The sequence below is a fragment of the Megalobrama amblycephala genome, linkage group LG24 (assembly GCF_018812025.1).
Source record: "Megalobrama amblycephala isolate DHTTF-2021 linkage group LG24, ASM1881202v1, whole genome shotgun sequence".
NCBI lineage: Eukaryota > Metazoa > Chordata > Actinopteri > Cypriniformes > Xenocyprididae > Megalobrama > Megalobrama amblycephala.
In genome coordinates, this window is record NC_063067.1 from 28,094,516 (window position 1) to 28,122,295 (window position 27,780).

At 36.6% G+C, this 27,780-nt stretch overlaps 2 protein-coding genes across 6 annotated transcripts in view; one reads left to right on the forward strand and one right to left on the reverse strand.

Annotated features, from left to right (window-relative positions):
• Positions 1 to 3,518, forward strand: part of LOC125259734 (protein phosphatase 1 regulatory subunit 12B-like) — a 54,030-nt gene extending 50,512 nt beyond the window's left edge. For all 5 annotated transcript variants that reach the window (XM_048177628.1, XM_048177625.1, XM_048177626.1 and 2 more), the window contains one exon: positions 1 to 3,518. Coding sequence is in view for 2 of the 5 variants with exons in the window: in XM_048177626.1 (XP_048033583.1) it covers positions 1 to 87 (87 nt within the window). In the remaining 3 variants the exon portion in view is untranslated.
• A 5,896-nt stretch (positions 3,519 to 9,414) lies between these two features.
• syt2a (synaptotagmin IIa) overlaps positions 9,415 to 27,780 on the reverse strand; it is a 49,811-nt gene continuing 31,445 nt past the window's right edge. Inside the window, 7 exon segments of the mRNA XM_048178845.1 lie at positions 9,415 to 13,173; positions 13,255 to 13,388; positions 15,232 to 15,349; positions 19,439 to 19,555; positions 19,557 to 19,607; positions 19,715 to 19,882; positions 20,160 to 20,291. Coding sequence (XP_048034802.1) covers positions 12,958 to 13,173; positions 13,255 to 13,388; positions 15,232 to 15,349; positions 19,439 to 19,555; positions 19,557 to 19,607; positions 19,715 to 19,882; positions 20,160 to 20,291 — 936 coding nt within the window. The 3' untranslated portion in view covers positions 9,415 to 12,957.

Here is a 27,780-nt window from a genome sequence, read left to right on the forward strand (position 1 = left end):
GTATTGACAGAACTCAAGTCTGATAACCAGCGGCTGAAAGATGAGAATGGAGCCTTAATCAGAGTCATCAGTAAACTTTCCAAATGAGGACGACCGGGTGAATAGGGAGGAGAAACACTGAACAGAGAGAGAACAAATCTGAGAACTTCACATTGACTTCAACCTGACCATTGTCATGCTGGGTAATGGTCTGTCATCTCTTACTCTTGGTGCGGCAGCTCCAAGGTTAAAGGGATAATTCACCCAACAATGAAAATTCTGTCATCCTTTACTCACCCTCATGGCGTTTCATCTTCTGTTGAACATAAAAGTAGATGTTTTGAGAAATGTATAAAGTGTTGTTTTTGTTAATACAATGGAATTCAGTGGTCACCAATACTGTTTGGTTAACAACAGTCTTCAAAATATCTTCTTTTGTGTTCCAGAGAAGACAGAAAGTAACCACCCTCTTACAAAATACAGCTAAAACTTGCTCAGCTAGCTAGTAGAGCTGAGGTCAACCATCTTAAAGGTCTCAAAATACTCACAAGTTCTTTTTCGTTCTTCGCTTAGGGGAAAAAAGAAGTTTGAAATACCTTTGGTATTGGGATGTTTGCTAACAGTATACCGCTACAATCTACCAATGCTAGTACAAAATTGTTTACCACCCGGAGCAAACTTTTTCAGAAAGTTCACTTTGGCAAGCCCTTTTTAAACTCCCAAAATGAACTCCAAACAAACTTCACTTTGGCCTGGTTTTGTTCGCAATTACATCATACCAGTTTGTTCTTCGATTTTGCTTGAAGTATACCGAGGCCTTAATTGACCTGGTTAGAGCTAATAATACATTTTTGCTGGTGGGGACCTGGGTAGCGTTTCCCAAAAGCATCGTAAGCCTAAGTTGATCACAGAACCATGCCACCAATGGCGCTACGATCAACTTAGGCTTACGATGCTTTTGGGAAACGCTACCCTGGTTGGTTAACAATGTTCCAAAGCACACCTTGAACTAGTTAACTGGTTTCACCACCTCATACTGGGTTGACCTGGTGTTTGCAGTAGGATACTCGAATAACACTGTAGCCACAGTACTGGTTCCTAAGAACTTCTTCAAAAACATCCAATGAATTGAATGTTTTCTCAGTGGCCTTTCTAAACTCTAAATGTTTCAAGATCAGTGTATGAAATGTTAAAATCCATCCATCCAGAATGAATGACCACACTGGTCCAGGCTGGTTTAAAGGTCTTAAAAATAAAGGTTCTTTTTTGGCATCTATGGCTCCATGAAGAACCTTTAACAGCCATGAGACCTTTCCATTGCAAAAAAGTTATTTAGATTATTCAAGTCGTGCTGAAATGGACATAGCAGCAGGTCTTTTCTTTCTTATTATGACACATGTGAGTGTAATGGGTTATCAAAAAAGAGGAAATGTAGGATTGGTTCTGTGCATTGGTTGGTGATTAGATTTTGAGATGTGGGCATTGCACTCAAAAGTGGAGGCAGATGAGCATGAGCTTGCAGGGGCGGGATATAAGCAGACAAATTTATTATAGAAGTTAGTGTTGTCAAAAAATATCGATATTTCGATACTTATCGATATAGAAATATCTGAAACAATTCCAATTCTCCTTTTCTGCAGTATTGATACGCCGACACCAGCTGTGCGTTCTCGAGCCTCTTCTCACTCACTTGTTTTTATTCGCTCTGGTTGCATAGTGTTGGTGTTACAGGGCCTGAATCTTGCCGTGGGGTTGTGGGTGTTTTGCACAAGTTTGACTCCTGTTTCGCACTCACACCAAAACCACGTATAAGTGGTACGCACATAAAGTCGCCTGTCAAACAGCTCACGAGTAACAAATTGAGTTCTTTTTTGTGGCTTATTGCACTTAAATGGTCAAATACACACAAAATTATTTAAAAGTGCCTGTCTTGCCGAGTATTCAGGTAAACAGTCAGTTTTGGAAAGCAAAAAGTTGGAAAAGAAATCAAGTTGTGTAACAGTATATTGGATCCGTGCATAAGCTCTTAAAGTGACAGCAGCCTAATAAACCTGCTGCTGTCTGTCATGTTAATCATAGAACAGAAGACTAAGAGAAAATCACTCGCTGCTCCTGACTGAATAACTTTTGTAACTTTAATAATAAGCATTAATCTGCATGTAATTTTTACAATGAAGACTATCCAGTGTTATTTTACATTTGATTGCTTTCATTTCTGTAATATTTCTTACCTGAATACTGTTAGACCCACCTGAAAAAAACAAATCAAAACAAAACAAAAAAACATAAAGCTGTTTATTTCATTTGTGTCTTTATTAGATTGTATTTATTTGTGCTATAGTTTGCAGTTTGTTTACTTGTTATTATTACTTGTCTTTTTCATAAGTTTAGTTCCATTTCAAATAAAGCCTCCTTGTGCTTTGTAAACTATTGCAACAAAATTACCCAAATTATCAAAAGATTATGAGATAATAAAATATCTATATGGCAGTATATATGGCAGTTTTCCCAGTGGTATCGAAAATGGTATCGAATATCGATATTTTTCAAGGTATCCTATTGAAATTTCAGTATTGTGACAATACTAGAAGTCCTGCATACATCACCAGAGAGAAGTCACTTTCATTTTCGCCCAGAAAGTCCAGTTATGACATTTTGATTAAACATTTTGAAGTTAAAATATTAATAATAATAATAATAATAAAATTAAGTAATCTATTTGAAAAATAGTAGAGCGAATTTACTGCTGAAAAAAAAGGGAAAGTATAAAAGTAGGGAAAGTTAAAAGTAGAATTGTTCACTGAAAGGTTCTATGGGCAATCGAAAATGCTTCTTCTGTGGCATTACTGCAAAAAACCCTATTTGGAACCTTTTCCAGATTGGTGTGAGTCCAGCATAAATATACTTTTCACCAGCAAAATTTAGTTTGTGAGGCTGGTCAACTAGGTTTCTGGTGAAGCTGGTTGACTAGAAAACTCTTGCTGTTGAGAAGTCTTGTGGGAACACCAGCACACCAGTATCAGCACACCAGTGACACCAACTTTTCTGGCCTTTTCAGCAGGGAAGAGCTGTACAAACTGCCATACCTTTAAAAGAGTGTTTGATCATCAATCATATCTAATTATCCTGAAGCAGGCGGCCTAATATGATCTTTAGAAGCTCTGCCAGAACATTGTCAAAGGAATGTTCCCACTGAGGAATGATGTCACTCTTCTTTAACTAAATTCATATCAATTCATCGGTCCTGTTTACTTTTACAATTGTAGTGTTTATATATGAACTGACGGGCTGAAGAATGGATAAATAGCACCATTATTGAATGTGTTTTATATTTATTTATGCCTTTTGTGTGTAATTAAGAGTATCTATATGGATAAAACAGAAAACATCACACCTAATATGCCTTTTTAAATGCTTTGTTTATTTTCACTGTCCACAGTTTTTAACCTGTAATCTTGAACCAAAGCTCACAGCACTTTGTTTATGATTGTGTTTGTTGTTTGCCTGTTATGATTATTAATAACACACTGTAAAAAACAGAAAATGTAGTCAAGTGCCTTTTTAGGTGCAGTGCTGCCCTCTGCCTGTCTGCAAGATCATTACAGCCATTTTTAATAGGTTCCACCACTTCACTCAAATGTATTTCCAGTGTTTGGTGTTTTTATGCACTTCTGAAAAAAAAAAAAAAAAAAAAAATTTATGTGCAATGCCAGGTATGCATTTAGATTTAAGTTCCATCAGCCATTTATCATCAGACCTCTATATATTCCCTTTCCCTTACAAAAATAAAGTAAATAAATTATTCTTAAGTATAAACTTGAGTAAAAATAATTTTCAAGTATACTATATGTATTAAGTATACAACTATCTATGTACTAGTAGTATAATGTACTATTTAAATACTTCTTTGGAGTAAATTGGCACACTTTTAACAAGTTTACATCTAACTTTTATTTACTATTGCAACTACTGTTGGTAGTTGGTATACTGTTAGTGTATACTTATACACATGTACTTGCAGCATACAAACTATTAAGTTAGCAGTGAGAGTATACTTCAATGTGTAAATAGTGGGCTAGAAGTATATAACTAGCAAACCAACAGTTAACCAACCCGATAGAACACCTTTGGGATGAATTAGAGTGGAGACTGCGAGCCAGGCCTTCTCGTCCAAAATCATTGCCTGACTTCACAAATGGGCTTCTAGAAGAATGGTCAAAAATTCCCATAAACACACTCCTAAACCTTGTGGAAAGCCTTCCCAGAAGAGTTGGGGCTGTTATAGCTCCAAAGGGTTGGCCAACTCTATATTAAACCCTACGGATTAAGAATGGGATGTCATTAAAGTTCACGTGCACGTAAAGGTAGGTGTCCCAAAACTTTTGACAATATAGTGTAGCTTTACTCTCTAAAAAAATAACTAATTGTGCTACTTTTTTACTTTTTATGGACTTTTTCTAATCTGGGAGGGGCATGCTTGTTTGATTTTTAATAACAAAAGTGAAATGAATAAGCAATTTCACTCCCTGTATAGTAGAGGGCGCTGCTCCAACAAAACTTTTCAGCTGTGCTGCTGTTCTGGATTGCAGAAGAATAGGAGCAGTAGAAAGTTCAACACTTATTTCGGCAATTATAATACAAAAACACAAATGTGATGATTTTTGCTTATTTGTATGGTTGAATTGGATCAACGTAAGTCAGCAGCAAATACAGTGTTTAATAAAGTGTGATTAAATACATAAAATATATGTGTGTTAGGTTTGCATAATATTCTGAGTTTGCATTTCACCGTTTTTATTCATTCTGAGGAATACTGAATCTGTTCGTGAGATGAGTAATTCCTGCTCACATAATAGTCTAGAACTACAATAACCATCATGTTTACCAACAATGCCTCTGCACTTATGACTCTCAACATGGGGATTAACGGTGCCTTCCAAACAGGATATATCGCCCTCCGAAGGGCACTTCGGAGTGAAAACAATCATGGCCGCCATTTTGAAGGGTCATTTAAACCGAAGTGCTCAAAAATGGCCACTTCAAAGGGCCCTTTGGAATGAAGGATTTCGAAGGGAACAACTGATGGATACTTAGGGCCCCCATAATCCTTTGAACAGGGAAGTTGTTTGACGTCACAGAGTTAGATTTGGTACATTATGTTCAAAACGACATTGTACTTCAACAAAAATACTTTACAGCTCACTTTATCAGTCCATTCAAATGTTTCAAATTCATAGACACACTATACAAATATTTAAAGTAAAAGACCAGCAGTAGCTTATAATGTTACTACAGTAAATTCATGCGTATTAATACAAAGAGTACACCAGAGGAAAAAAAGATGAAGGCGCCTTCTTGATTGTCTCGTTAAGATGACACTGAAGTGCGTTCCAAAAAAAAATAGTTTTTTGACCCATACACCCTTCATCCCATCGAAGCTCTCACTCCAGAGGGTAAACCCTTTGAAGGGATTAGGGCATAGGGATGAGCCCTTCCGAATGGAACGCAGGGAAGGAGAACTTTCAGTCAATAAATGGGACAACAATGTAATCTACGTATACTTATTTGAAAAGTAACAGATATTTTGTTGTAAATTTAAAAGAAAATGTGTTATTTTACTAGTTACTTTCACATTACTTGTAATGCGTTACACTGCTTACAAGTACAGTAAACCATTAGTACACAGATATTAGTATACTTACTACAAAAAAAAAAAATATATATACTTAAACAAAAACTTGAAGTTTACTTCTTTTCTTGTAAGGGTTTTTGAAGTCATTACCACCTTTTATTAAATATCTGCATTTTTACAGATTGTCAAAGAAAAAAGAATTCAATGTTAAATAACATACAACAACATTATAATCAGAATTAAGTGTAATTAAAAGGCCTTTATTTTCTTATTTGTTTCAGTACAGAGCTGGTAACACACATAATAAATCTGTAGAGCTATTTGGTTCCCTTGACGTCTTTACAAGGATTGCTGATGCTCATGTACTGTCCACTAGGGGGTTGTGGGAAGAGTCTGTGAGCAACGTTTTCTCAAAGTGTCCCATCAAGGGCTAAAGCATGCGATTGATCCACACTAGGCACGACAATACGGACATGAACACACGCACACACACGAGAACACCGAAACAGGTACAAACATAGTCTGAGGGCCAAACCCTCGCAGTCTCCCACCGACAAAAATAAATAAATAAATAAATTAATTAATAAAAAGGAAAAAAAAAAAACACCACGGATAGAAAAAAGAGCATTTTACAACTCCAGATAAGCAGAATGAAAAGTGCAGAATCAAATAAAACAAAATGGCAGGCTTTTGATTCTTTTTCCCCAGAACTTTGCTATGTGATTACACCAAAGCAGACATGATAGCATCGGCTAGCATTCAAAATAATGGTGAAAACGTCTCTGTTATGGGCATTAATGCAGACTCTCATTGATTTGTATGACATAAAACAGTCACAGAGCGTTACGTAGACAACTGAGCTGGTTTTGTAAGCTGATTTATACATGGAGAGCAAGATTAAGATGGATTTTTAAACTGCTCCCACATATCTTTGCTTGCAAGTAACAACTCTATGGTTGGCAATCAGGAATGTTTCAAACAAATGTTCATTGTGCATGCTGCCATATAGGCAGAATGGCAGTGCTTGAGTAATTCACAACAAATGATTATTTATTAAAGGGCCTATGCATTATTTTTAAAGTCACATACAATCACAATCAAACCTCAAGCAATGCTGATTGAAATTACTTGGGAAAGCTGAATTTCTACATCATTCTGCTGAATCTTCTTGTCCAAATGTCATGATATTTTTTAGTTTTCCCATATCGAATTTGGGATTGTGAATTATAATTAAAATGGTAAGAACAAGAACTTTTACATCCTGCGCTAAATGCATTTTCGTGGTTAGACAATCGTTCTAAACTTTGCCCTTTGAAAATGCATGTTTATACATACATATTGGAATGGCAACAACCACATGTGTATGTTCATACAGACGTCCCTTGCACACTTTGTGTTAAATCAAGGCATTTACGAAACTCAATAAAGACTGAAATCATCATAATAAACATCAATACAAATTGATAAGACACATTGTTAACAAAAAGACTGACTATTGCAAGTTAAACTGCCAATAATTCTTAACTTAGCACACTTTAGGAAACAGTGTGGCCCCGTAGCTTCACAGACTACATGGAATGTTGAGGAGGAACATCGGCCTATGAAAGGAGGACGTATTTTAGGATCATCTATATAGCTGAGCTGCAAAGATTTAGCTCAAGTCTTATGGCTTTATCTTAGTCACACTCGCACACACAAACTTACTGTTTATTGGCTAGTTAAACGCTGTTATTATGTAAAAGATTCATAAAGAAAAGCTATTTAGAAAACAATGGGGACTCCAAGTTTTCTACAACACGATTGATACTATTGTGCTCTGGCAACTTTGTCGCCAAGGTAGGAATCAGTTGGTCTGAAAAAATCACGTAAAATGACGTAAAGTCAGATAAAATGGCAGTAAACGTGACTTCTCTCATTGGCACTGACTGTGAAAAAGAAGGAAAAAAAAAAAAATTAATAAAGTGTACAATTTTCGTAATGATTCTGTATGATCCAAAACTTTTCGACAGAGATACTCTGCTGATTACAGGATCCTACAGGATGGGGGGAAAATATACACTTGGAGCCCCCGCTGGAATTTTTTTTTACTTCCCACAAACTTATTCTGACAAAGAGACATAGAAATATTACTCTGAAAAATAAAGAACTCATTTCAAATAAATGAATTAATGAATACATAAACATTTTGTTCCTTAACAATATTAGTAGACGGCAAGCATGCGGCTACGTTTTCATTCTATATTAGTTCACACAAAGCACTTAACATACAGTATTTGCTCATGATGTCCAGGCATGGATTGAATCTGAAAATGAATATTAGTCTAGTTTACTTCATATTCTCTCCAGTACCCACTCACAGAAAATAAATGCATATTTGATTTGATTAGAAAATATACACAGTATCTTATCCTCCTCCGTTTTGTTATTAAAATGACAAAGAACACCTACTTAGGTACACAATATATTTTTTGCTTCATCTCTGAAACATGCGCATCTTTTTGTATTGTAACATGCAGTATCATAAAGTAGGAACTATGCATATATAGGTCAAACTACACGCCTATGGGTTTTGGGGAGGGGGTGTTAGTTGCAAGTTACGATTTGTTTTTTTGTTTTTTGTGAACGTTCTTTGAAATAAGGGACATATTTGTGTAAGAGATTAAACCTGAAAAAATGACATTAACAGAGTAAACAAAGACAGTGATCCCTAAATGAGGTTTCGATACTAGCAGGAAAACAAAAGCATGATAAACAAATAATCACACATTCATTAGACCTGCAAAAATGTCAAATGGCACTGTGAATGTGGATGGAAATACCTGCTATTGCAACTGAACACAGCCTGTCAAAAGAGCTGCTTCTGTTTCATACAGGGAAACGTCACTGAAACGACTTTCAAATGAAGTCTCTGCAGTCTTCAGATATTTACATATCTGAATGGCACAAAATAGCTTCAACTGCAATTTTCTTTATTGTATGTGTTTACTAAAAAAAAAAAAATAGGATAAAATAATTTGCCCCACACTTAACCTCATCTGATGGTGGGAATATATTTAAAATATTTATTTAAAATATTTAAAACTTAAAGGGTTAGTTCACCCAAAAATGAAAATTCTGTCATGAATTACTCACACTCATGTTGTTCCACACCCGTAAGACCTTCATTCATCTTCAGAACCAAAATTAATATATTTTTTGATGAAATATGATGGCTCAGTGAGGCCTCCATTGCCAGCAAGACAATTAACACTTTTAATGCCCAGAAAGGTACTAAAGATATATTTAAAACAGTTCATGTGATTAGAGTGGTTCAACCTTAATGTTATGAAGTGACGAGAATACTTTGTATACGCCAAAGAAAACACAATAAGGACTTTATTCAACAATATCTAGTGAAGGGAGATTTCAAAACACCGCTTCATGAAGATTCAAAGCTTTATGAATCTTTTGTTTCAAATCAGTGGTCCGGAGAGTGCCAAAGTCACGTGATTTCAGTAAATGAGGCTTCGTTACATTATAAGTGTTTAGAAACATTTGGAAATTTCAATGGTTTACGTGACTTTGGCAGTCATTTCAGATTTAAGTTTTGAAATCGACCATCACTAGATATTGTTGAATAAAGTCATTATTTTGTTTTTTTTAAGGAAACAAAAATTATTCTCGACACTTCATAACATTAAGGTTGAACCACTGTAGTCACATGAACTGTTTTAAATATGTCTTTAGTACCTTTCTGGGCATTTGAAAGCATAAATTAACTTGCTGTCAACGGAGGTTGCACTGAGCCATCTGATTTTATCAAAAATATCTTAATTTGTGTTCCAAAGATGAATGAAGGTCTTAAGGGTGTGGGACGACATGAGGGTGAGTAATTAATTAAAGAATTTTTGGGTGAACTAACCCTTTAAAGACTTAAAGGGGAATGCTCATCCAAAATGCAAATTTTGTAATCATTTACTTGTATGACTTTCTTTTGTGGAACAGAATAGAAGATACTTTGAAAAATGTCCATACAATGAAAGTCAATGGTGTCCGATCTTATTTTGGACCCCACTGACTTTCATTGAATGGACAAAAACTGTCCTTAAAATATCTTCTTTTATGTTTTAGGTTTGGAAAGACATGAGGGTGAGTAAATGATGACAGAATTTTCACTTTTTGGATAACTGTGAACATTTCTCTTCCTCGCACATAACTATTACGAGATTTCTTGGAATATAGAACATGAGCAGAATTGAGTTCTTTTGTGCTTTTATCATTTTTTCTGACAAATCTGTCCTCTTTCATTATTTAAAAAAAGTCTCTGACATTCTGCAATAAAATCCTTTGTGTTCTCACAGGAAGACAAAATCATAGGGCTTTTGAATTTCATGATCACAGACTTCATTTTAACCCTAAATGTAATTGGATAAAAATTACTACACTCATCCAATCTGATTGTGGCAGTAAAGTGATGTTTCTATGTTGCCTGGTGCAGGATAAAAGCCGGTAAAGTGACGTTTCCTTATGAGAGCGCGTTTTTAATGGGTCACAGCATGTACACAACAAAGTCTCACTCAAATCCACTTGTGGGTCTTTACGTGTAGCTTTTGGCCTGATTAAGTCTATACTCAATAAATCATGCTCCAAAAAAACGTCTTGATCCAAATCAGGTTTGCGAATTTGCTTAATTTCCATAATACTTAACAACTGAACCAATATCACAAGGTATCATCATTGCCAAAAGAGTTTCTCCAGGCAATATGAGGATAAAATACACAAAGATTTACTTCTGTGTCGGTCTTAAGCAAATGATATTCTGAGATTCACATCCTCACACAATGACTCATACTGTAAGCCCTAAAGCAGCTTTCAGTTGATACAATTTCGCTTTTTAAACAAATGCAAACTCTGACAGCTCGAATCAAGAATGCGCCATCACATAAGCACATATTGAGATTGATAGAGCAACATGTACAGAATGCAATTCCAGTAGTGCAAATAAGTTCAGCGGTTTGGTAAGATGTGCAGTAAATACACACATAACAGTACCCTCTATCAACTCTTCTCGTGAAACCATACGAACTTCTGGTTTAAACATTTGAGAATAACATGAAAACAAAAAGTGATGGAAGTTCTGAAAAGGAATAGTTCACTCACTTTATGACTTACTTTCTTCCGTAGAAGACAAAGAGAGAAATTTTGAAGAATGTTCAAGCTGCTCTTTTCCACAAAATGAAAGTGAATGGCGACCAAATGTGCCAAGCAAGATTTTTATAGAATTTTTTGAATAACGACTTGAATATCAGTATGTGAGATTTACTGGATTCACTGGGGTTCTGTACAGAAACCTTGTAACGGTTATGCTCTGTTATGTCCTGTTTTAATTTCATTTTCACTCTGTCTGCTCTGTTCCCTTTTTCCTCAGTTCCCTAGTTAGTTTCCTTATTTGTTAATTAGTACCCACACCTGTTCCATTTTATCTTTGATTCCTCTGTGTATTTAAGCCCTGTTAATGTGTAGTTGTGATTCTGATACTCCTGTGTGTCCATTGCTTATTAAAAGACTCTCTATTAATCTTTGATTTGTGCATGTTCATCTACATGTGACAACCCTAGGGTTCTTGACTATGTTTTGAAGAACCCTATATGCCAAAAAGATTATATAAAATGAGAAATGTCTTAAGTAAGTGCATGATCCTTTCTTGCTTAATGGGTTATTTCAATATTTTCTACTGATAAAGTATGTTTACAAATTTAATTAATATTAAAAGTGAATTAAAACAAAATTAATGAAGTTAAATCCATAAATCGATCACATGATGGGAACCCCTAACAGCTTCTATAAATGAATCACCTGACCTTTGAGGTTCTAGAACCTTTCTTCTATAGCTGTGTTCGAAATCGCGTAATGTTGAGTAGGTACTACATTTGAATTCAAATTTCCTTCACGACCGTAGAAAAAGTATGTTCTATATGCTTTTAGTATGAGTAAAATCCGGACGTACTACAACAGCCTTGTTGTTACTGTCACATGATCTACCAGTGTCAGTTACGTCCCTTCATCTGTATACTCATGGGATAGTAAAGTGTCCATCGTATGCACACTTCAGAATCTCACCAGAAGTAGTAAGTCATCCGGGTACTTTTCGCCTACTGTTTTTTTTTCGAATATTATGAATTCGGACATGCTACTCTGTTTGCATACTGTTTTTCACGTACTATACAGTAGAGAAGTATTTGATTTCAGATGCAGCGAATGACTTCAGAAGACTTGGTATTTGAATGGATGAGTCATATTTTTTTAAGCTGGATGGTCCCCATTGACTTCCATTGTATGAAGAGAGCAGCGTGAACATGCTTTAAAACATCTCCTTTAGTGTTCCACTGCCGTAAGAAAGACGATGATGAATTAATTTGCATTTTTTGTGAACTATTCCTGAAATGAGCGGGTTCAGAACATCAAAAACACACAAAAACTCCAGAATGCAGGAAAAAATAAAAGCAGTTTGACTAGAACGAAGCATTGACTGGAACAAAAACACACCTTCATTTAAAGTGCTGAGGCAGAAGACATTTACAAGAAATCAACACAAAGAAACAAATATACCAATGCTAACAGGAAGACGTCCCTGGCAGCTAAGAATTGCTTATTTCGTGATGTTTCAAGGCTTGTCTCCTTTTTGTCAGGGTTTGGTAGGATGTTGGGCAGTGGAAGAAGCCAGCTGACAGCTGGAACCGAAGAATGGAAGAAGAGGTTGTTTTGCAGGCAGTGTAATCGACACCTGAAAGATACCTTCTGGTTGGGTCAGGAGCATCTAGTCCAATTATCTCCCCAGTTCCCATTTCCTCTAGTTTTTTTTTATTTTATTTTTTTATACTTATTCATAATGATAAACCATTCTTCAACTGTCCTTTCAGACTCAACAAATGTAACAGAACTGATTTCATCTAGATGACCAGAGAATCTAGAAGGAATGTGTTAAATTAGGCAGTGGAAGAGGCAGTGTTTTCTATCCCTGGTCCCCGATGGAAAACTTTGGAATGCTGTTGATCTGTTGGATATATGGGTGTGAATGTGAGCTTACATCACTTCTGTGAATAAACCTCAAGGATATACGGACCTATGAGCTCGGCCTGTCCTCAAAAACATCTGTAGAAAGTAGAAACAGTCTTGCTCATTACACCCTGATCCAATATCTCGTTTTAGCTGATGATGAGGCCGAATCGTCTTCTTTAATACCTTTAGGCTGGTGGGCCATGGTTGTAATTCAGTGCTGACTGGGTAAGATGACATGTAGTGCATGTTGAAAAGTGGAAGGAAGGAAGGGAGGAGGTAAAGGAGAGAGGGAAGGAAGAAGAACAGAATTACTTCTTGGCAGTGAGGGCTGCTAACGTGGCATCCACCTCCTCCTCAGGTTTGAGAGGATGCCACTGAGCGATGGGCCTGCGTGGGTTTGCCAGCATGTCGGACCAGTGCCGAAGCTCAGTGCCCTGCGCTTTGCTTCCCACCCAGATCTTCCCGATGGCGTCGTTCTTACCGATCTTATCGTAGTCGAGCACCGTGATCACAGCTTGTATTTTCTAAGGAAAAACAGATATTGTGCTCAAAGTTTGAAGGAGCACAAAAAGGTAAACTCTTGTGTTGAGTCGTGTAAAGCGTACCTGCATCTGGTCCTGTGGGATCTCAAAGCTGAAGGACTCATTGTAGTACGGGTTCAGTGTGTTCTTCTTCACTGTCGTCTTCTTCTTCTTCAGTCGCTTCCCGTTTTGCAAAAGATGAATCTTCACGTAGGGATCTGTAGAGATTTACCAGTGCCAGTTGTTATGCAAGTATATATGTTTCATATGTTGCATCTTATGTTAAGTATGTTGTTTACATATATGCTTAAAAGAAAGGTCTGCATTGTGCTTTCTCCAGATGTGGACTTTTGATTGAGTTGGTGACAATTTTAAATAAAGCTAAACTAATATAAATAAAGCTGAAATAAAATAAAATATAAATATCAGATGAAAAACAGTACCCTTAATACTTTAGAAATAAAGTATGTTTCAGTACTAAAAGTAAAGCTAAAAATTAAAGCTAAACAGAATTTTTTTAAAATTAAAATTTACTTAAAAATTACATGATTTTTTTAAATATGAAAAACTTAAACATAAAATTACTAAAACTTAAAAAATATAAATATAAAATATAAAAAAAATAATGCTAAAAATAAACGCTAATTAAAATATGAGTATAGTATATTAATAATACTAAACTAATACCTACCTAGCCAACAATACCTAAACTTAACAACTACCTTACTAACTAAGCAGTAATTAGGAGTTTATTGAAGCAAAAGTCACAGTTAATAGTTAGTTAATAGTGAGAACTAGACCCTAAACCAAAGTGTGACCTATTGTACCAAAATCATACTGAACCATGACCCCAAAACCGAGGTACTCACCAAACTGTGACTTCTGTGTATCGTTACACCCCTAATATATACAGTATATGTAAAACATTGATTACAGGGACAGTCCCCCTAAATGAATAGTGCAAGCTCATGGATTGCATTTTGCAGGGGTTCAAACCTACAACCAACCAAGGGCTTAAACCATTAGTCCACAGACACCATGAGTGCATCTCAATCAGCCCCCAAGTTCAGCAGTCAGGGCACTGATCAAGGAGTTGACCATTTTAAGCTTTGTCTCATCCTTCCAGTGCACTGAAACGTCTGTTGTCTAAAAAGTCCCACAATAATGCATGTGATAACCAGGGAGCATCGATGCTCACTATGTTCCCTTAACAGAAGTTCTGAAGTAAGAAGCATAAATTGTGTGAGCCAACTTAATTCACATAATGACACATGATAGAAATGTATAATTTATGTAAATGTTGCACATATATGTAACAAGCAAAGCATTTATCATAATGTACTTTAAATAACATTAAAAACTAATGTCAGAAAGATATCAGTTCTTCTGTTGTTCATTAATACCAGTAGTAACATTGTACAATGAGGATGCTGTCATGTCACCATCAGTGTCACAATGTGTAGTGTGCCAGGGTCTTTACTGTCCTTACAACTGCCCAAATTTGTTTACATGATAGGGAGCTAGGGAGATGATTAAGATGCACCCTGGGTCTTTTCTGTAATCACTTCAGATTTTACTCAAGATTTGAAGGTTAAGAAGGACTTTTTGGACCCTTTAATCCTGGTCCCAGCAATGTTTTAAGTGGTGCTGTTCTCAGAGCCGCCAGCAGATGGCAGCAGTGAGCACTGACTAGAGGGGACGTGTGGCGCTGCGCAAGCAGGACTGCAGAGTCAGCACGTGAGCGCTATCTGTTCTGCATGGCTACCACTGATACTAAAGCACAGGCCTGACACAAATGTGCTGCTGCATCACTGAAGCCTGCTGTGCATGTCTGACAGAAACATGACCAATTAATGAATTAATTAAAGCTGAAACAAAGAATTAATAAAATACGAATATATATGGTCTAAGCGCAAACAGAAAAGAGAAAACACAAATCAAAACATTATTTTATTGTTATGGCATATGCAGGAACATCCAGTCTTCTGAGTGAGTTTATCTCCACCCACTCTCTGGAGGAGAAAGAAAAGAGAAAAGGCAGTGCATTATGTGTGTGTGTACCTGAGAGTCCACCAACATCCATCTTTTTCAAGTTCTTTGCCTCAAGGATACAGATGGTGAGTTTTCCAGCTGTAGGTACATAGCGCAGAGAGATGCAGATATCTCCCAGCTTTTCAGGCTGTGTTGGGGGAAAAATAAAATTGTTGGTCTTAAAGGGACAGTTCACCCAATATTTGAAAATTCAGTAATGTTTACTAAGGTCTGACATGAATGATGCCAAACGCTGGGTGTCCGATCACATACCACCAATTAAAATATATTAAATCTGTGAAATTTAAATATGCAAATTCTATATATGAGCCAAAACATTATGACTAGTCACGGGTGGAGCAAATATTGTTGATCATCTCCTAACAAGGACACATATTGGGGTCTGGGAAGATTAGATGGTAAGCAAATAATCAGTTCTCACAATCAACGTGTTGGCTGCGGGAGAAATGGGCAGGAATAAAAATGTGAGCGACTTTGACAAGGGCCAAATTGTTATGGCAAGGCGACTGGGTCAGAGTATCTTTGAAACAGCAAGGCTTGTGGGTTAAATCCGGTCAGCAGTGGTGAGATTTTACCAACAATGGTCTGAGGAGGAACAAACCGGTGACAGGGTGTCGAGCATCCATGACTCATCGTTGCACAAGGCCAACGAAGGCTATCCCGTCTGGTCTGAGCAAACAGAAGGACTACTGTGGCACAAGTCACACAAAAGTTTAATGATGTTATGGGAGGAATGTGTCACATCGCACTCAGTGATGTATGTGACTGCGTAGCCCAGACCAATCAGAGTGCCTATGATGACTCCTGTCCACTGTCAAAAGTGCTTACAATGGACACATGAGCACCAGAACTGGACCTTGGAGCAGAGGAAGAGGGTCACCTGGTCCGATGAGTCCCGTTTCCGTTACATCACGTGGATGGCCGTGTAGGTGTGTGCCGTTTCCCTGAGGAAGTGATGGCAGCAGGATCACTGTGGGACGATGATAAGCCGGTGGAGGGACTGTGATGCTCTGGGCAATGAGGAATGGAGTTGAAGGTGTTGCCCTGGCCTCCAAATTCCTCTCAATCCAATCGAGCATCTGTGCGATGTGCTGGACCAACCAGTAAGGTTGCAAAGGGGCGGAAAGTTTCCGGTAAATTTCTGGAAACCTACGGAAACTTTCTACGGGAACTTAACCTCGGGAATTTTGGAAATATTCCAATTTGGAAACTTAACAGGAATTTACAGGAATTTATGAGATTTTATAGGAATTAATTGGAAATTTTGTTAAATTTACATAAATGTATAATATGTATATAAAATATATCATATACAAACATAAATATAAACATTTTGTTTGGTCATAACATGAAATAACAGTTATTTCTTTTTTGCATTCAATTAATTTTAATTTAGCAAACATTAAATATAAATATTTTTTATTGCAGCAATTGTTATGTTTTATTTATTTCAGTGTCACATGATCCTTTAGAAGTCATTCTAATATGCTGTTTTGATACTCAATTATTATCAATGTTGGAAAAAGTTGTGCTGCTTAATATTTTTTTGGAACCTGTAATACTTTTTTCAGGATTCATTGATGAATAAAAAGTTAAAAAGAACAGCATTTATTCAAAATAGAAATCTTCTCTAATCTTTTCTAATAATATCACTTTAATATCACTTTTTATATAGTTTCTGAATAAAAGTATTAATTTCTTTCAAAAAATGAAAGAAAAAAAAATACTGACCCCACAATTTTGAACAGTAGTGTATATTGTTACAAAATATATCTATTTTAAATAGATGCTGTTCTTTAAATTTGTATTCATCAAAGAATCCTGAAAAAAAGTATCACAGGTTTTAAAAAAATATTAAGCAGCACGGCTGTTTCCAACATTGGTAATTGAGTATCAAATTAGCATATTAGAATGACTTCTGAAGGATTATGTGACACTGAAGACTGCGAAATGATGCAGAAAATCCAGCTTTGCATCACAGAAATAAATTATATTTTAATGTATATTAAAATAGAAAACCATTTTTTAAAATTTTAGTTATATTTCACAATATTAGTGTTTTTTCTGTATTTTTGATCAAATGTGCTTGTTATGGACTGGGGGAATGCACAGTGCATGCAGAGGGTGTGGCCTCAATATCCTTGCAGTAAGTCGTGTGCTGTGTGAATGTGATTGAGGGACGTGCAGGGTAAAATGAAACTGAAATTACATTAAATCTGGTTGTTTTAACCAAAATTATGCTGGAAGATGTTTAAGTACCCTGTTATAGGCTAACCTGCAATTTTGCAAATTCCCTGTTTATTCCCATTAATTCCTGTTAATTCCTATATATTCTCATTAATTCCCATATATTCCTGTTAATTCCCATGGAAAGTTTCCAGCTTTGAAAATTCTCAGAATTTTGCAACCCTACCAACAAGTTTGATCCACGGTGGTTCCACCTTGCAACCTACAGGACTTGAAGGACCTGCTGCTAATATCTCTGTGCCAGATACCACAGCACACCTTTGGCAGTCAATGGAGGACCAACAGCATATTTGGCTGGTGGTCATAATGTTTTGGCTCATCGGTGTGTATATTTTTATTTGCATATTTAAATCTTGGATTTGATTAGGAACATTATAACTGAATAAGAACATAATTTCTATCTTATCCTCACAGAAAGCTATTGACTTTTATGCATCTCTATGGTATTTTTCTTCACTGTTAAGTTTAAAATGTATTAAAAAGACAGCTTGAACATTCGGCTAAACATCTCCATCTGTGGTCTACAAAAGAAAGAAAATCTTACGGGTTTGGAACAACATAGGGGTGAGTAAATGAAGACAGTGATCATTTTTGAAAAATGGATTTCATTTTCAATTAATAATACATTAATAGTGTCTCACATCAAGCAGTAGATGCCTCTCATGGTTCAAACAAATAGGGCTGGGCAATAAACTCAAGTTCCTCCAAAATTTCTCTTTAAAAATTTTCATTTTAGACTTCTAATTCGTGACCAGTGTTTTAGTTTGCTCTATCCTCTGCGTGTCCGCATTTGCCGTGTGGATTACTTTTATGATGGATAGATGTGCATCTTGTATACTATTCACTCCCTTTATAAAGCTTGGAAGAGCCAAGATGTTTTTTAACCCTTAAATGCATGACTGTTTCGCCAATCATTCTTACATATTGGGGTCTTTATTGACCCGAATCTATATCTAACACGGAAGGTTCTCTACCTGTCGCGATAATATAAAACTCCTCTGATATTAGAGTAACAATTACAGAAGAATAAAATAAAGCATATTTGTTAGCTTTTGGAGCTTGAAAGGGCTCCTTTTGAGCAGATGTTTTATGCCATCATCACTGTCCTCGTCAGAGCTCATTTCCCAGTAAATTCAGCAAATAATAGGCTAGTTTTATGTTTGAGGTCATGAATATGAGCCCATTCGCGATCTCAAACGTATTCTCAAAACTATATAATTTTCAACATCTTCAAAATCAATATTTCGATCGCTAACAGCTTCACCAGATGCATCCAGTAAGAGTTACAGTCATATTTGATTGCGTTCAGTACTTGCTCTGCAGTAAATCGCTGAGCCATTTCATGTTTTTCTTATTATTTTGTTTTCTGTCTGAGTCGTCACTTCAGCATTGTGTATCAGACATTGCCACCTGGTGGAATAAAGGTGAATTGCACTTATTCCGTCATCTAAGATTCAATTATTGTTGGGAAGAAAAAATATACGTACACTCATACACACCTCGGGTCGTTAGCGACCCTATACAGTTTTTACAAAAAAATGAATACAAAAATAGGCATTCTTTTATAATTTTATGATTTTTTTCTTGTTATATTCTTTATAATGAATTGATTGAGGAATACCAAGAAGGTTGATGTCTAACTTTAAAAAATGAATGAGGAGGAGGGTAGTGAATGATGTCCCGGGTCACTAAAGACCCGAGGTATACATTTAAGGGTTAATATAACTCTGACTGTGTTCGGCTGAAAGAAGAAAGTCATATACACCTAGGATGGATGGAGGGTGAGTAAATTATGGGATAATTTTCTTTTTTGGGTGAACTAACCCTTTAAGGTAGAAAAGAACAGCATTATGTAACATTATGGGCATAAAAGCATGTTTAGAAATACTGGTTCATTAACTATATTATTATTAGATGGCGACAGCTGCTAGTTAACATGATGTGAATGACAGATGAAGGACAGGTTTACCTCTTCTTTCTCTGCGCTGTCCAGGTCTCTCCACTGCTCGATGGGTTGTGCCAGGTCCAGGGTGTTCATGGGAATCTTCACCTCACCGATTACATCGTGCTTCGAGAAACGGTCGAAAGTCATACACAGACATGACCAGAGTCTTTCCTCCCATTTCATTGAACGGAATCTAGAAATCAACATCAGCTCATGAGTGCAGTGACAGAGTTGTGTTTCTTGCGATACACACACTTGATGATGATGTAAACTCGTACTGTACTGAAATATATACTCTACCTTAAAGTGGAAAGTCTCATTGAAGACAGGGTTAAGGGTTTTCTTGTGCACCTTGGTGTCATACTTCTTCTTCTTGTCTGGGAGAATGAAAACTTTGACGTACGGGTCTGAGGTGCCACCACTGTCCATGGAGAGAAGATCTGCAGCTTGCAGGATGCCCACTGTCAGCTACATTGTAAAAGATTGTCAATCTTTAAAATGCACATGTATTCAAGGTGTAAAAAAATGTTATTTTACTTGACTCCACAGATTCTCTACATTTAAACTTTTTCAAATCCAAAAGGATTTTTCAAAACCAAAAGGATATATATATATATAATTAAATAAATAAAAAATATTTTATTTCCACTAGCTGCAAAGGCAAAATTTGTACACATTTCTCTTTCCCTTAGATATTAAGCTGATTTGTTTAAACATACTGTAAAAAGTAAAGTGACTGAGTTACCTTGGCATCAGAGAAGTCATAGTCTAGGGAGAACTGTAGTTTGCCGAGCTTCTCCTTCTCTTTAGGTTCCTCCTCTTTTTCTTCAGTTATTCCCATGTCTATATCTTCTTCATCATCATCCTCTTCCTGTTTCTGGAGAGACAAAAGCACAGATGGCCGTTACAGGAGAAACTAGAGCAAAGGTGATGGAAGGTAAATGAAGTTCCCCAAACATGGTTCGTTGGGCCAAATCTCAGCTTACCTGAAGTTTGCCAGGTGTCAAACCACCCGGGTGTTATTGTATGTAACTGTGTCAGCGATGACCTTCATAGCAACATGACTTGATTTCACTTTTCCTTTCATGACACCATTTGCAACAATCTACATTACTTTTGTGGAGGGAATGACAGACAGAAGGTTTCTAGTCCTTCTAAAGCAGTCTGTCCATAAATTGATTCACAGTATGCAGGGTATAATAAAACTCTGAGTCTCGCTTTTACTCAGGAAGAAAAGATTGAGAAGATACATAAGGGAACTGTTGGTGCTTTAAAGTCAGCACTCATATACAACGTAAAATGATGGACAATTTGGAAGAAACGTTGTGGCAGACAGATACTAAAGATCACAGAATAAGTGTTATTTTACACATCATTATTTCCCATGGTTCCTCCCTGCTGCTCTTCAAAATGACAATGGAAAAAAGGCGAAATGAATCTTAATGAACTTATATCGTCATTTACTCTGTTAGTGATTTAATTTCATATAATGATTCTGTTGTAATTAATACTTTTGTGCCCTGTGCTGTAATTGAATATTACAGAAATATTACTTCACAAGGTCTTGTCTATTGTGTGATATATATGTTATAGAATATACTATAACACAATCTGACTTTTTTGATTAGATTGTATTAAACATAACTCAGTAATGTAATCATAAAAGAAGAAAAATCAAATGAATTTCAGTAAGGAGAATATGTTTTTGGTGAAAATATGTTCATATTTTTTTTGTTTACAGATAAGTCAAGGCCAGTGTCTTTGAAACATTCTTTGCTACTAAAATTCTCCCAATAATTTGGAATATGTGGGCGCTGTTATTTGTCGCTAGATTTGCCAAAGTATGCAAGGTCTGTGGCAACAAATCTTATTAAAAGTTTAGTTTGAGGCACTGAGTAGAGAATAAATTATATTTGTGCACATAACTACATATTGCACTTTGTAGGGAACAGTCTGTACTTCTTACATTTGAGTGGACAGAAATGGTGTTGAAGGTCTGCTCACCTTTCACACTAACATCTCCTGTGTTTTCTTTATAACCGCTTGTGAACATGTGCTAAGGTTTGAATGAGGATTTAAAATCCTGGTCTATCACCAGTTTAAAGGGTTCACCTAAAAATGAAAATTCTGTCATCATTTACTTCAAGGGCGCCGTTGGCACGGGGTCAGGACCCCCGCAGTTTTTAAAAGATAGAAGTCGACCCCCGCACTTTTGATAAGGGCTGCTTCAATTAGTCACACTATACCATCTTTTAGCTTAGGATATTTTCTTTCAAATGAGACCATTTTCACGTTTCTGTGAGCTTCCGTTCGTAAATAATCAGCTGTTTTGTCACGGATGTGAACAGGAAATGCGCTCTCGAACGGAGAAACACACGATCTCCAAACCATCTATCAAAGCGTGCTAACGTTTTAGGACAGGTTGATGGTATATAAATCATGCCCGAACGTTAGCGTTTGTCAATCAAGCCAAACCGTCCATTCAGAAACTGAGAAATTTGACACTTTAAGGTAAGGAGGCTGATCTCTCAGGTTGACGCACGAGCTGGCTTGACTGAAGTTTTCGTGAGGATTTATAGTTTATGGACAGTTTTGATTTCGGTAATTACATCTAGAAAGGCAAAAGCATTGATGGCATCTATAAAAGAGATATCTGAAATAGAAACGAAAGTGATATTGCCTCATCCAGTGGAGGATGCACAAGAGGAGATCTGTGCGTTTCATTGGTATGTGTATACTGTAATAGTGCATTTACAATGCTTATCAGTGGCGTGCACTTTGATCGTGAAAGTGCCTTTTGCGACCCCCCCCCCCATTTTTAATGAACATTTTTAATGAACTCTCAGAGATTTCTGTTCCTTCACTGAAAGTTCATTCTACCAAAAGTTTATTGCTTTAAAATGTTCATAAAGAGAATGTAAAAGTAATCAGAATGAATCAAGCACTTTAATACATGTCTTTTAAAGAGACGCAATCACTTTATATGATGAACGGTTTTAATTTAGGCTTTTAGATAAAGTATGATCAACACATAGAGCACATCAAATATGGTAAAATATGTCAAATGTATGAACTTGTTGAAGCATTAACGTTTTGGTGGAATGGACTTTCAATTGAAGGACAGAAATCTCTCAGGAAGATTAGCAAAAGTCTTATGGGTTTGGAACGACATGGGGGTGAGTAAAACATTTTTGGGTAAACTAACCCCTTAATATTTTATATCCCTAAAAAAATAAAAATGAATCAATCTTGGTTTCTTGATGGCAAATGTACCCCCTTCTAGATCTGTGGTTCTTGTCCAGGAAAAAAAAAAATTATGAAAGATTTTTTGATTAAAATATCCGAAAACCACTTGGACAGGATTATATATTTTGTTGACTTGTGTACTTAAATTATCCAAAATGTTTCCAAGCAAAGACACTTTAATATATTATGTGTTTTAAAGGTGCCCTAGAACCAGTTTTTACAAGATGTAATATAAGTCTAAGGTGTCCACTGACAGTTTCAGCTCAAAATACCCCATAGATTTTTTTTTAATTAATTTTTTTAACTGCCTATTTTGGGGCATCATTAACTATGCACCGATTCAGGCTGCGGCCCCTTTAAATCGCGTGCTCCCCTTATACAGACTGCAAGTGTTTAAAAATAAAAATAGCGACGGCTCTCTTGTCTCTGTGAATACAGTAAGAAATGATGGTAACTTCAACCACATTTAACAGTACATTAAAAACATGCTAACGAAACATTTAGAAAGACAATTCACAAATATCACTAAAGATATCATGATATCATGGATCATGTCAGTTATTATTGCTCTATGTGCCATTTTTCGCTATTGTTCTTGCTTGCTTACCTAGTCTGATGATTCAGCTGTGCACAGATCCAGACGTTAATACTGCCTGCCGTTGTCTAATGCCTTGAACATGAACTGGCATATGCAAATATTGGGGTCATACATATTAATGATCCCAACTGTTACGTAACAGTCGGTGTTATGTTGAGATTCGCCTGTTTTCGGAGGTCTTTTAAACAAATGAGATTTACATAAGGAGGAGGAAACAATGGTGTTTGAGACTCACTGTATGTCATTTCCATGTACTGAACTTTTGTTATTCAACTATGCCAAGGTAAATAAAATTTTCGATTCTAGGGCACCTTTAATAGACAGTTGTGCAACTGTTTGGATGCATTCATCTACATAAAACTAATCAAGTTATATAGCTCAACACAGTAAATCTTATTGTTTAAATCTTGTTTTCTTGATTTACGTGAGTAAATAACAAGTGTCTCACAGCATATAACAACTTTCAACACACAAATGTATCTAATATGACGAACAGCACTGCTTTACCCCACATACGCTTGATTGGAAGAAGCAGAAGTGTCGACTGCGGCATAATAAAAGTTCCACTGCTCTTGAGCCGTATGTCGCACTCGTCTCTCATTAGCACTCGCTCCAGTGGCCTCGTTCAGCTCTCACAGCACTCGGCCCTGCTCTGCTTCATACTACAGTAAAGTTAATAATCGCATCCAAAAACATGATTTCTGCCCGGTCCCATCCCGATTCTTTTCCACCAGCTGTAGAAGACAACACCGCCCATTATTCCACGAAATCAAGGCACCTTTGTTTTGAATAGGCGACCTCTAGTGGCAAAAATTTACATAGTGTGCCTTTAAGGGAACATTCCATTTTATAATTTACTTTTGAATGCTCTTTGAACATTGTGAAACAAGTAGCAAGTAGTAACTAAAATGTTTCAGAAAAAAATCTTCCATGAATGATGTATATTGTTTTTGTGCTAATGTTTTGTGAACATTATTAAATACCAGATAACTTTGAAAGAATGTTCTATCAATATTACTGGAAGAATGTTTGTCCATAACTTTGAGAGAATCTTGCCAGAATGGTTCTGAGAATGTTCCCTGTTAGCTAGGTAAGCGGTAAAGTAGACCAGACTTTATGCTGATAACCAAAAGACTCAGTCTGCTAGCCTAGCATTTGTGTCCTCTAAAAAAAAAAGAGATGTACTACATAACCCTGTTACATGACTAACACCGCTTTTGGGGTTAGCAGTGACCCTCAGCAAGCTCATACCGGATCCCCACTGTGACTGTTCATGAGATCAAGCATTTCTGAGATTTGTTATGAACTTTGAAGAATTTATGCAGCCTCAAACGCAATGCTAGTATAACAGCAAATATTAGCTTACATAGATGGAGATGTCTGGTTCAGCTTTGGGAAAAACAAGAAAAGAAAACAAATACAAGAATACAAGATGAACGAAAAGAGTTGAATCAGAATGTCTCTAAATAGAACAAAATATGCTTGGGGTGAGCATTTGTCCTTCCTGAACACTCACCCCAAATATATATACACACACACAAATTCAAACACACTCATACAAACACACACCCCCACATAAAAAGCACAATTTCTTATATTCTAACTGACATGGTAGAATGCATTCATGCATGCCAAGCCACAAAATGCAAAGTCTGAAAATATTCTGTATTGATTGCATAATTGTTCAAGCCATAGTGAATGAAATCATTGCGATGCTGGCATTAAATCTGGAGGATGATTAATGATGTAACATACTAATGCAGTATTCTTAATATGAAGTGTGCGGTGGTTCTCTTACGTAACTTGCATTGAGCATTCAGAGGCAGTCATGCTAAGTTACGGCACATTCATCTTCGTAAAGGTGGCAGATGGAATAAACGGTGAAGGGGAAATCAGTCACTGACAGTAAACGATTATTTGCACCAACAGCCCTGTGATCAAATCAGCATGTAATGATTAACCATGTTGTTTATTGTATTATGACTTAAGTTCATAACTTAAGCTTTTCACAACTGGCCTGTTATGTGCCCAAAATTTATGATGTGCTTTATTTATGAACAACCAGTAAAACGTGTGCGCATTATGTGAAATTATTAATCATGAAGACATTTTAAAAATGTTTTTACATGAAAAATTAAAGTTGCCTGATTTTTTAAATTCACAGCATGTTGATTTTTTGGGGAATAAGGATGCATTAAATTGATCAAAAGTGACAGTAAAGATATTTCTAATGTTCCAAAAGAGTTCTGTTTCAAATAAATGCTGTTCTTTTGAATCCTAAAAAATACATCATTGTTTCCACAAAAGTATTAAGCAGCACAACAGTTTTCATCAATAATAACGATAATAATTGTTTCTTGAGCAGCAATATATTTCTTGAGCAGGCATATTAGAATGATTTCTGAAGGATCATGTGACTGAAGGCTGGAGTAATGATGCTGAAAATTTAGATTTGATCACAGGAATAAATTACATTTTAAAATATATTACAACATTTGAATTGTAATAATATTTTACAATATTACATTTTTTTACTGTAGTTTTGATCAAATAAATGCAGCATGGGTGAGCATAAAGAGACTTCTTTCAAGAACATTAAAACAATTAATGACCCCAAATTTTGGATGTGAAATAGTATAATTTTTGGTGGCTTATATTTTTCCCAATCTGCTGTCTTGGACATCATAGTTCGGGATAGTTCAATCAGCCAATCAGTTGTGAGTATGTATTTTTCTGTGGCTCTGGAATGATACCACATTTTTATAGCTCAGGCTACCATTTAAAAAAAAAAATCTGTATGATTTCAGCAAAGGTCACGTATTTCCACTTTGTTTACATTAAAGATACAGTAAACAATTTCTGAGAAATGTTATTGAAAGTGGATCGGACCGAGCAGCACAAGACACTTGTAGCCAATCAGCAGTAGAGGGCGTGTCCACTCATGATGGGGGAGGAGAGAAAGTGAGCCAATCAGCAGTAGGGGGCGTGTCCATTCATGATGGAGGAGGAGAGAGTAAGCATCAGTAGGGGGCATGTCCATTAATGATGGGGAAGGAGAAAGAGAGAACAAGAGAGAGATTTGAAGAAAGACTGTAGAAAGAGAGATGGCTGAGAGACATTACAAAAGGGAAAAGCTGAGAGGAATATCACTGGTTATAATCAAGCAAGAGCTTTAGTTCATGCGTTAACAGTGTTGGACAGTAACTAGTAACAAGTAATAAATTACATTTTTTGAGTAACGAGCCCAACAATGCTTATATTAGAAAAGATTTCCAGTGCTGAAGAGACTGAAGTGGGACGGCCTGAAAACAGACAGTGTGGTTGCATTGTTTCTGCTCCAGACGCGAGTAACTTTGGTTTTGCTGTTTCACAGAACCAAGATATGCTGTTGTTGTAATTTAGTAGTAACAGGACAGTTTTGAGTGTCGTTGTTTGTCTGGAGCTGCTGTGCTGCTGGCAACTAAAAACAAACTCTTGATTTTATATACTCTTGTGTACTGTATGTTCTTTTTTTTTTTTCTTCCTTGTGGTTCAATTTCAAATATCAATAGTGTTTCTCAGAAATAGCTTACAGCACCTTTATGAGCTGGGATAGGAGAAAGAATTTTAACATTGAAAATACAAACATCACGCTTAATGGTATTTCAAACTAAAGCACACTAAACTTGCATGCACACATGAACGCACACACACACACACACACACACACACACACACACACACACACACAAGAAATAAAACAAAAACATTGCAATAGGTCTCCTGGTGAAAGGCTGTTTCCCACGCCACCTACTTCATCCCACGGCTCTTCTCTACATATCAGGAAGAAAGTAACAGATTCTTTGTTCGTTTCCACACAATGGGTCGTCCAGGAAAGTTACTCTCAAGTCAAGTCATGGTCATTCACTGGTGCTTGTATGAAGGGCATGCATTGGGCTTTGTCTCAAATGCTGCTTCACCTCATCTGGACATTTCTCCTGCTTTATTTTACAGCCAGCTAACTGCCTTTAAGAATGGTTTAAAGTATGCAGATATGTATGTTTGTTGAATAACAGCTTATCTTATGGATAATTTAAGGGGCCAAATCATGACATTCGATGGGTGGAACAGCTTTTAGAGGACAAACCACCAACCGTACCCTTTCAACATGCATGTTAGTGAGGATTGGTGTGTTGGTGTCTCTCAGTAAGCTAGGATGAAGTTTAAGTTCATAACCAAATGCACATCCACTTCTAAAGGGCCATTCATTCTACCCCTTTGGCTTTAATCCCGCAAACCGCCAGTGTTTACATGCCACATGTGGCACATCAAACTGGTGGAATGCGAGCCCACCCCAAACCAACCCCAAACTAGTCCTCAAGCAACCTCAGCACCCCTGCAGCTTGCAAGACTCAAGAAGAAGCCAAAGATTTCATTCCCAGCCATTTTTCATAGCTCATTTCCCCTGCCCTGGTCTGAGCTTTCACCAGGCGGTCAGAGAGGGGCGCTGCAAGCCATGTCACACCTACCGTAAGACGACAGG